The 11,126-nt window shown below is 43.9% G+C and overlaps 1 protein-coding gene across 2 annotated transcripts in view; it reads right to left on the bottom strand.

Moving 5' to 3' along the window:
- Nucleotides 1-5,390: 5,390 nt before the first annotated feature.
- Nucleotides 5,391-11,126, bottom strand: part of TDP1 (tyrosyl-DNA phosphodiesterase 1) — an 88,589-nt gene continuing 82,853 nt past the window's right edge. For both annotated transcript variants that reach the window (XM_011974306.1, XM_011974307.1), the window contains one exon: nucleotides 5,391-7,089. In XM_011974306.1, coding sequence (XP_011829696.1) covers nucleotides 7,016-7,089 — 74 coding nt within the window. In that variant the 3' untranslated portion in view covers nucleotides 5,391-7,015. The remainder of the gene's footprint in view (nucleotides 7,090-11,126) is intronic.

Here is an 11,126-nt window from a genome sequence, read left to right as displayed (position 1 = left end):
GCCTGTAGTCCCAGCTACTCGGGAGGCTGAGGCAGGAGAATTGCTTGAGCTTGGAAGGTCAAGGCTGCAGTGAGTTATGATTGCACCATTGCACTCCAGCCTGGGGGACAGTGCTGACCCTGTCTCAAGGAAAAAAAAAAAGGTGCTGTTCATGACTCTTTAAATTGATTTCGCCCTCTCCAGCCTGGGCGACAGTGCTGACCCTGACTCAAAAAACAGAAAGTGCTGGTCATGACCGTTAAATTGATTTCAGGATTCACTAAAGGGTGGTGACCTATAGTTTAAAAAATCACTGTTGTAGGACACAAGGGTTCACTACTTTATGCGGCTTTTTCAAGAAACTTTAAAAAATAGTTCTCTACTTGGTTTCCTTTTGCTTTTCAATAAATTTTACAAGTTTGCACAAATTATTTAAGAGGCATAAGGTTTCTGTGCTGCAATATTAATAGGTCAGCTAGAAACGCTTCTCATCCTGGAGGAGACATAGGGCATTTTCCGCCTCCCTTTGGAGAACTTCCTATCTGCTCCCTCCCTCCCCATCAGGGGCAGCCCCAGGATCTGGAGTAATTGGATCAGGAACGGACTTGTGACTCAAGATGGCCAATCCCATGTGTCCAGGGACTTTTGCTGGGGCTGTGGAGCTGGAAGAAAGATGGGATTCTAGCACCATGGGGGAATCTTGGCCTCCACGTGTGGAGAGCTTGCTTGAGAATGATGCCCATATTCTGGAAAGCAGAGCTGAAAGTTGGAGACAGTCTGTTACATTAGGGATTCCCTGGTTCCAGCACACTGGCCAGACTTTTGTTCATTGTACAAATCTAATTAACCTGGTTTCTCGTAACCATAAAAGAAACCTAATGTATTCTTTCATAAAAATATTCATAAAATATTGAATAGCAAACATTTGAGGCTTTTAAATGTTAGTAATGTCAATTATATGAGAACAAAATCAGCATTCAGTTGTCATGTTAATTTCTAAAGAACCTATGAGCAAATAGCCATCCAGGGCATATTCAGTAGCATCATCTACGTCCTCAGGTCCAGAAAGGGATAGCATTGGCTTAGCTAGGACAGACTTAGCACCTCAGATGGGGCACAGATCTTGTTCATTAACCAGCTGTGTAACCCTGAACCTTATTTTTCCCTCTATATAATAAAATGAAGATAGTATCACCTGCCCCATTGTGTGAAGATACATATACAATTACCTATGATCATAAATTATGATTTAAGTTACCCATAATAAATGCCCCATGGATGCAATTTCCCCTTTGCCTTTCCTTTCTAAGCTTCTCTTTGTGTGTATTGAAAAAGGAGACTGATCCAGATGCCTTCCAGTTCTTAATAAAAGCAGTGGACGCCATGTGGTGGCTTGCGCCTGTAATCCCAGCTATTGGGGAGGCTGAGGTGGGAGGACTGCTTGAGGCCACAGTGAGTGATGATCGTGCCATAGCACTCCAGCCTGGGTGATAGAGCAAGATTCCATCTCTTTAAAAAAAAAAAAAATGCAAGGGGCTCTTTGAAAACCTTGCTACAAAGGGAACAGGAGACACTGAAACGTGCCTTAGATACATGAACCAAAAGTTGGTCAGACTGCAGAGCTTCTTCTAGGCCTACTGTGAATAAAATATAATTTATACACATCAGTTGAATTCTGCTTTAAAACAGACTTGATTGGAACTCTGTGAAATATGGGACAGGAGTTGCACCAAGACTTGCAGGCTCTGCACACCACCTACCACCTGCTACTGTGGGCTGCCTCTTGCCCTCCCCATCTCTGGTATCTCCCATGCTGCCTTCTCTTCTGACACTGGTCTCATTCCTCCAGCGCTGTGCTTTAGACCTAGCAAGTCAACAAAAACGGTGGGTTTCAGAAAGTTTAATAGATCTTACTTAACAGTGCAAAGCGTTCAGCCCTTGATGCTCTTACCTGAAAGGAGCCCACTCTACTTGCAGGTCTGGCTTTAATAATTCAGTGGCTCAGTCCTGCATATTGATGCGACATTTAGTGAGTGACTTTATGTGCTGCTAGTTGGTTCTGTCACGTCAACCATGATTTGCTGTTACAGTGGATGAAGGCGTACCCAGTCTTGTATATATAGTTACATATCACGTATGCCAAGTGTATTAGTCCATTTTCATACTGCTATGAAAAAATACCCGAGACTGGGTAATTTATAAAGAAAAAGAGGTTTAATGGACTCACAGTTCCACGTGGCTGGGGAGGCCTCACAATCATGGCAGATGGTGGAGAAGCAAAGGCACATCTTAACATGGTGGCAGGCAAGAGAGCACGTGCAGGGAAACTCCCATTTATAAAACCATTAGTTCTCATGAGACTTATTCACTATTACAAGAAGAGCATGGGAAAAACCCGCCCCCATGATTCAGTTACCTCCCACCAGGTCCCTCCCACGACATGTGGGTATTATGGAAGGTACAATTCAAGATGAGATTTGGGTGGGGACACAGCCAAACCGTATCGCCTGCCCCTTGGCTGGACCTTGGTCTGCTGCCTGGATCCTCAGAGCAGTATAGGATGACTCTGGAGCTAAAATGCCTGGGTTCAAATTCCAGCTCCACCACTTGCCAGCTATGCGACTTTTCAAAAATAACTAATTTTTCTGTCTGTAAATGGGGATAATGATGGTACATCCTTGATAAGGTTATGAAAATTAAATAAACACAAAACACATAGAAGAGTTCCTGGCACAAAGTGCTCAGTGCTGGCTGGCCAATGTTAATGCTCAAGGACTAGTGGACACAGACCAGGCTCAGAGTTGATCACCAGCCTCCAGGTAGGCTTTGGTCATGTCATTGCTGACATTCCCAGGAGCATGTGGCCACAGACCACCTTTGATCTCTCATTTTTTGGATGTGTGAATCCTATTATATAAGCAATGGCCACCTAACTTACTAGTTGATAAAAACACAATAAGAAATTGTACAGTTTATGGTACTCTTTTGTCCTGGATTTGTTTGAAATAAGTAGGCTACTAAACTTGGAAAATTTGTCAAAGATTTTGTAAGATGATCTGACCTAGGCATAATATGGAGTTAGTACCATATTCACACTGGAAATCACGTAATTTATATTAGGGATAACTATGTAACTTCCACTAAAGAATCCAGGAAAACCAAGCTCAACTTGTGTGTAGTGCGATGCAGGAAGGTGTGCACTTTCGAGACAGCAGAGTCTTGGTTCCATTGCTTACTGGGGGCTTTAAGTTATTTAACTCCCTTGAACCTCAGTTTCCTCATCTGTAAAATAGGTCTAATAAGGCTGGGCATGGTGGCTTATGCTTGTAATCCCAGCACTTTGGGAGGCCTAGCCAGGCAGATGGCTTGAGCTCAGGAGTTCAAGACCAGCCTGGGCAACATGGCAAAAGCCCGTCTCTACTAAAAATACAAAAATTAGCTGGGCGTGGTGGCAGGTGCCTGTAGTCCCAGCTACTTGGGAGAATCATTTGAACCCGGGGGGTGGAGTTTGCAGTGAGCTGAGATTGTGCCACTGCACTCTAGCCTGGGTGACAGAGCAAGACTCTATCCGAAAAAGAAAAGAAAAGAAAAAAGGAAAGAAGGAAAATAGGGCTAATAATGGTATATTCTTCAGGAGGTTGATGGGAGGATTAAGTGTAAAGCACTCAGGCACAGGCACTGAAACACTGGAAGAACTCAGGAAACATAAGCTGTTACTGTTAGGTGGAAAAATACAGCCTTCCAAATCAGGGGCATGCAGCTTCATGCCAACAGAGCAGAGGTGAGGGTTTCCTCAGTTAGGGAGAAGTAACTGTTAAACCTCAATGGGAGAAGGATAGAAGCACAGTTTCCTCAAAAACATTAGGCATGCTGTGGTCAGTCCCCACCCCTCCCACCCCCTCCTAAAAAAAAGGAAAAAAAAAAAGAAAAGACCTCTGAGTAGAACTGCTTGTTTTCTGTGTTCCCACGTGTTTTTGATTTTTCTTGGGGAGTTACTTAACTTCCCATGTGTGCCATCAGCTGTGCCAGAAAGCACAGGGTAGTGACCCTACCCCCAGTGGCCTGGCTCAGCCCTGCCATTCCCTAGGCCCCTCAGCTTGGCAAGGGGCACAGCACTGGTGTCAGGGGTTGGGCCTGGACACCTACCAAGTGTAAATTCCTTGACCATGACTTTCCCTAATGTGACTTCAATGTTATCTATTCAGCCCATTCTGCAGAACTTCTGTCTCCATGTCCAGGTGGGCCCCCCCAGGGCCTAGAGGAATACTATTCCAAGTGTGAGTACTACTGCCAGACTTGGAGTAGTACTCCTCTAGGCCTGGGAGGGCCCATCTGGAAATGGAGACTCAGCAAGGCAGGCTGGTGCTGAGTTCAGAAAGTCAAAGCAAGCATTCAGAAACTTCCATAGCAATTGACAGTGTTGAGACAATCCAAGCACCTGACTTTATATTCTAAAAATGTTATCCACAATAGATTGGGGGAAAAAACAGTCCATCTCCTTACATATAGCCTACCACACTGCCCAGGAGCTCTGGTTGTACAGTCCAGCAGTTAGCAGAAGAGGCTTTGGGTGCTGTCTGACCTGAGTTCAGGTGCTGCTAAAGCACATTTTCTAGAAGCATGACCTTGGACAAGCATTTTACCTTTTGAATTTCCTTCTGGAAAATATAGACAACCCTAATGACCTACCTGTAACAGTGACAGCAGCAAGCACTTGTACTATTTTCATGCTGTGCGGGTGTGGCTTAACACTTTATAGGTACTAAGTCACCAGACACATCAACCCTCTACAAAGGGTATTATTACCACCTCTTTCATTTTGTAGGTGGGGGACCATGGCACAGAGAAGTTACATAACTTGGTCTAGTCTGCACAGCCAGTAAGTGGCAGAGCTGAGATTCAAACCCTGGCCACCTGACTCCAGCTCTGAGCTCTGACCCACTTTGCCAATCCGCCTCCTTGTGCTGTTATGTGGATCAGATAAGCAATGTACCCATGTGACCCTACACAGTCATTGTCTAGCTGTCAATCTGCCACCATTATCTTGATTAGCTGGGTCCTGCTCCAGAGCAGGCCAACTGACTGCAGCTGTGATGAGGATGCCCTGCTGACTGCGAGGCTTGCCTGGCACTACCCAGAAGCCTATGCTGCCCCTGCCCCAACCTGGGTGGGACCAGTGCATGGTGAGAATCGCATTCTTTGCCACAGTCCTTTGGACACTCAGATTAAACTGCCGTGCCAGCCCCACCATGATGTCGGCTTTCACTACCAGCCCCGGGCTCTCCCTGTTTCCTTTTATGGCTGTTGGGCTCATCTGATGTTGAGTTGGAATGTTTTCGTACATAGAGGGGAGGGTCACAAAAGGTTTAAGGCTTAGTTTTCTTACCTGCAAAATAAACTGGTTAAATTAATTCAGTAGCTTTTCAAGTTTATTTTTAAAAAGCTGAACACAGACAAACACATGCAAAACCCCAGATAATATCCTTTACAGAATCCCAGTATGTAAAACAGATAAAGCAGAGCTTGTCTGTGGGAAGGTGGGAGGCCCTGCAGCCCTGTCTCCCTGCCTCCTCCTTTATCGCCACACCCCCACTGCAGCCTACAAGGTTCCTAAGGTACTTTTGGAAAATCCTAGGCCTCTGAGGAACATTTGAAAGACTACTTTAGCAAATCTTTCAAGACTAACATTCAACTCTATCCTTTTAAATTATAAGATAAAGAGGTTGATGACAAACTGGAAATCAGCCTCATGCAGAAGAAAACAAACAAGGTCTAAAGCACTCTAGGGAGAACGCAATGCACACAAAGCACAAAGACACTGAAGCTCTGAGCCCAGCTGGCTGTATGGCCCTGGGGACACCCTTAACCTTCTAGGCCTTAGCTTCCTCACTGGTGAATTTAAGGCACCAAATTAAGTCACCTTTTAGGATTTTCCCCAAAATACTTGTGTGCTTTTGGATGGTTCTATGAGCTGTTCTCTATGGAAATTTCTGGGGATAGAAGAGACACTCATTTACCCTGGGCAGGTGTTTGGGTTTGGTGGGACTAAGCAGTGAGGCAGCCAGCAGGGTGCCAGGGAGAGAGAAGCCTCGTAAAGCTGAAGCTGAAAGCTATGAAAAGCTGCTGTGGGGACAGTCAATACAATTCTTAGCTGCAGGGGACTGAAACTGCACATCAGTCTCCGAGACAGATCCTACGGGCATCCCCTAGGATCACCTCCAGCGACCCCACAAGACGTACTCAGAAAGCTGAGAGAGGGCATGGGTGAAAAAGGAAATGATCACGTTCTTCCTGGGTAAAGTTCTGGTGGAATGAAGGGTGCCTTTCTGGATGGAGGGTGGAAGCACAAAGTCAATCTTCAGTTCCCAACAGCTGACAGCACCAAGAGATTCTAAGTCACTGTGAGGATAATTTTATATCTATACACGCTGAGCATCCCTAATCTGAAAATCTGAAATGCTCCAAGATCCAAAACTTTTTGAGTGCTGACATGATGCTCCAAGTGAAAATTTCCATGCCTGACCTCATGTGATGAATCATGGTCAAAAGGCTGTCAAAACTTTGTTTCATGCATAAAATTACTTAAAATATATAAAACCACCTTTAGGTTATTGTCTATAAGGTGTATATGAAACATAAATGAATTCTGTGTTTGGATTTGGGTCCCATCCCCAAGATATCTCATTATGCATTTGCAAATATTCCAAAATTCAAAAAAATCCAAAATCTGAAACACTTCTGGTCCCAAGCATTTCAGACAGGGGATACTCAACCAGTACATATTTTTGGCATACAGAAGTTCACTAGTTTTCTTTCCAAAACATATAAAAGTGGATTAAGAAAATAATACTTTTTTTTATTGAGAATGTTAATGTCCATTAAAAGTATAACCAACATCCATTCATCAGAGTGACCTTTGCAGATTTTGTAGGGGTACAAGTAAGACTTTAAGGGAAGTGAACATCCAGTACAAAGAAGAGATTCCATGTTTGTGGCTCAATGTCTTACACTTAAATTTCACAGTGCCTCAAGATTCTCAGGAGGGCACCCACATGTTCCCATGCGTATCCGGTGCTTTGACATAAGGAATGTTCCATATCCATGGCCGATCTGGGGGAAAAACACATTATGTAATATTTATTTGAATAGGATCATAGAAAATGCACTCACCTGATGGCATAAAAGCACTTATGTGCTTGACTCTCTAAACTGTGCTAGAATATTTTCTGAACCAAGCCCAGAAGATTTTCCCCCTTCAGACAACAGCTTTTAGCAAAGGTTCCTATCAGGACACTAGGGTGAGTGAACATGGGGAATGAAAAGGTTTGGCTGTGTCCCCATCCAAATCTCATCTTGAATTGCAGCTCTCATAATTCCCACGTGTTGTGGGAGGGACTTGGTGGAGGTAACTGAATCATGGGGGTGGGTCTTTCTCATGCTATTTTCATGATAGTGAATACGTCTCACAAGATCTGACAGTTTTATAAAGGGGAATTCCCCTACACAAGCTCTCTCTTGCCTGCCACCATGTAAGATGTGTCTTGCTTCCCCTTCACCTTCCACCATGATTGTGAGGACTCCACAGCCATGTGGAACGATGAGTCAATTAAACCTCTTTCCTTTATAAATTACCCAGTCTCCAGTATGTCTTTATTAGCAGTGTGAGGACAGACTAATACAGGGAGGCAGTCAGAGACACAGGGGCGAATCCTGGTGCTGCCACTTACTAGCTGTGTCACATTGACAAATCACTTTAACCTGAACCCCAGGTTCCTTATCTGTACCTATGTTGTGGAGCTGTCACGAGGACTGAGAAAAATCCACATAGACATTGTATCTGGCAGACAGAAAAGGCCTAACAAAGGGCAGCAATTCCTTTCTTCTTTTAGGAAGCAGAAGAAAGCAAGGGTTAATAATTTAGGAAACATGAAGGTCTCTGTATAAATAACTGTAGACCAAAGCTGAAGAAAGCAACACGCCTGGGTATGGTACAATGGAAAGAACACTGAGGACCATGTCAAGTCTACCTCCGCCCCTCTTAATATCCTAGGGAAGGCATATGAGTCATGGCATCAAGTTCCACCTCTATGGAATGGGAATTAATTACATTAGCAACTGCCAGGGATTACTGTGGAGCACAAATGAGAACATCTGTGAAAGCTCCTGTTGTAGGTGCTCAATAAATGTGAACTTTTCTTCATTTTAACTGATGTTTCAGAAATTGAAAACATTTCAACAAATCACTTTTACCACACATTGCCACTGCTAGAGTCAAACCATTTCAAAAGAACTATAATATGGGTAGATCGTAAATACATCACAAGGATTAAAAATAACTCCCCATATTATTGTCTTGGTAAGTGTTACAGAGAAACTTCAAGGGGCTGGAATGCGTATTGTAAACTGCCTGTTGGTGGGTCTGGCCTGGACCACCAAGTTAAAGTAGTGTCTCCCAACTGCAAACTCGCCTCTGGGGCAACCTTTCCCTTTCTCTTGAACAGAGGCAGATGGTAGGTCACAGGAAGGTCTGGCAAACAATGGTATCTGCTGCTGTCTTCTTGCAGCCTCACTGTTTGTTCAGAGCCATCATACGAACAGCAGCACCCAGCAGGATAGGTGGGAAAAAATACCAAAGATGGCAGCAGAACACTGTCCGTCTCTGGCTTTGGGATGGTTTGAAAGCATGAAATCAGACACTTCTTTGTTAACTACACAAGCTTGTTAGAGAGCCATACACCTGGGTCTGTGTTGCATGTTTGTTTCCTAAGAAGCTGAGACTCTGGCAGGGCTGACAGCTCTGACTCCCCATTGCACTCATTGGCCTCAATAAGCCCTTGCTCTCTTCCACTGGAAACTCCATCTGTGCTTGGACTTCTGTTATTACCCATCTTTTCCTGTATGCTATTCTGTTGGGTAACATCAGCTCTGCTTCATTCCCAAGGCCAACGACACCTGATTCTTGCTATATGAGATATGAGTGCTATTAAACATACTGTTCAGCAATGCAGGATTTTTGATGCAAGCATTTAGCACTCAGCCAGTAACTTAAAGATCACTGTTGCATTTACTCCTCTCCCTCAAAATTAGGTCATAAATGACCAAGCAAGGACCTGGTAACCACTCTGTTGGCAAATTCCCTGTAGCTCTGCTTTTTGAGTTTTTAGCCTTTCCAATACAAAAACTAAACTCTGCTGTTTAAATGAGTAGAATGTCTACAGCTGGCTGAAAAGTGCATCACTACCTGGAGGCAAAGCTAGAAAAATAATCATAGGAGGAGAAAAGAAGGTGGTTGTGGTTCTTTTAACTCATCACTCCTGGAAATCAAAATTAATACTCACATGTTGAGAAGAAAACCTGCTTTAAGCAATCCTCCTAAATTGTCCCATGAGAGGACAACTTGCCTTGTAATAATTCATGCACATGTATTCAAAACATTTGTTGCATGCTGGCTAGGTGCTAGAGATTTGCTAGGTGCTATGGATAGAGGGGAATAAGCCACGCATGAAACCTCACAGGGCTTCTAGTCCAGTGGGGAAAACAGACAAGCAGGCATGCCACAGATGTGGAGTTCTGACCTTTTCCATGTCTGTGTAGCAGTCCCCTAACCTGGCTGACATGAGAAACGCTGGGCACCCTGTTAGAGAACATTTCCAAGGGACACATGCACAGAGATCTTGTTTCAGTAGGTCTGGGTTGTGGCCTGGCAATATGCATTTTTATCAAATTCTAAAGATGATCTTGATGCAGTCAGAGTTTGGGATTCAAGGCTACAGGGGATGGGAAGCTGGCTTTTTTCTGGACTTTAGTGGAAGAATTTAAAAGAGGGGAGGGTCATGACCAGATGTGCATGGTAGCACCGTAGAGGATGGCTTCCAGTGGGAGGAGACCAGAACTGGGAAGGTGAACAAGCAAGCAAGGCTGGGTGAGAAAGAGGAGGCCTACATTAAGGCCATGGTTGGAAGGATGAAAATGACAGCCCATGCGGTTTTGATCTCTTTATATACAGAGTCTCTGTCCCATCTCTCCCTGTGGTCATACTGTGTGCCTCTACTGCCTCTTTGTTAACTCTAGAACTTAGCCCTCCACAGGGAGGCAGTACCATGTAACAGGAAAGGGGGTGTGGGCACTGGAACCAGACTGCCAGTGGGGCCTTGACCAAGTTACTCTGAGTGCCCTAGATTCCTCATCTAGAAACTGGGGATTGTACCATCGTACTTGCCTCATGGGGTTGTGAGGATACAATGAATTAACTCACGCCAAGTGCTCATATGAGTTCCTGGTACACAAAAGTACTTAATGAATGCTAGCTGCTATTGCGAGTACTCACCTCCCTCAGTTCACAGAGGATAAGGACTGTCACCCTATGTACTATGTAGGTCTTAACAGTTTCTTTTTTTTTTGAATAATCAGATAAATCCAAGTGAAGTACAAAATCCTGTTTAGCCAGGTAATAAGGTCTTTTCTCCAACCCCCTAAGAAATGGCCAGACTTACGACTCTGCTCTCACCCGCAGGCCTGAACACTCACACATACATTTTCCACTGTCATCTCTACGCAAAACTTGATGTATGACCTCCAGAAGCCACTGTCACTGTCTTTGCCTGAGCAGTCACTTTTAATTCTTATACCAGGAATAAGTAAAGTAGGGTGTGGGGGCGGGGTGGAATGCCAGAGAGGAATCAATTATCCTGAAAGATCCAATGCCATTTTACATTGGCCTACACTGAAATCCAGGAATGTACGAGACATGCCAGCTTGAAATGCCAAAGAAAGCTCTAAAGTGTTTTGCACTGATTTACCAAGTTAGTAGAAATGCAATTATTTGTAATTGCGGTATCAATGTTATCTGAAACCCATTAACACCTTTCTCTGTGAACTGCACATATTAATCTGTGACTATATACAGCAGAACAGAACCATCTAACTGGTGTGAGGATAAATTCAACTTGCTGAAACTCAGTACTTATTTATTTCAAAAGAATCAATTTCAATCCTAGATTTCCTTAAGCTTCCTGATTACAAAGTAATTTTAAAAGCTGAACTCGTAGTTCACTTTTAGCCTTCTGTTTGCGCTATGAAACAAAAATAGATTTTACTAAAGGAGATGGCCAAAATCATTCTAAAAAATGTTTTGGGTTCTTAATTTA

Source organism: Mandrillus leucophaeus, unplaced genomic scaffold (genome assembly GCF_000951045.1).
Source record: "Mandrillus leucophaeus isolate KB7577 unplaced genomic scaffold, Mleu.le_1.0 Scaffold144, whole genome shotgun sequence".
Lineage (NCBI taxonomy): Eukaryota > Metazoa > Chordata > Mammalia > Primates > Cercopithecidae > Mandrillus > Mandrillus leucophaeus.
The sequence above is the reverse complement of the archived record's forward strand: the minus strand, read 5'-3'. Positions and strand labels throughout refer to the sequence as shown.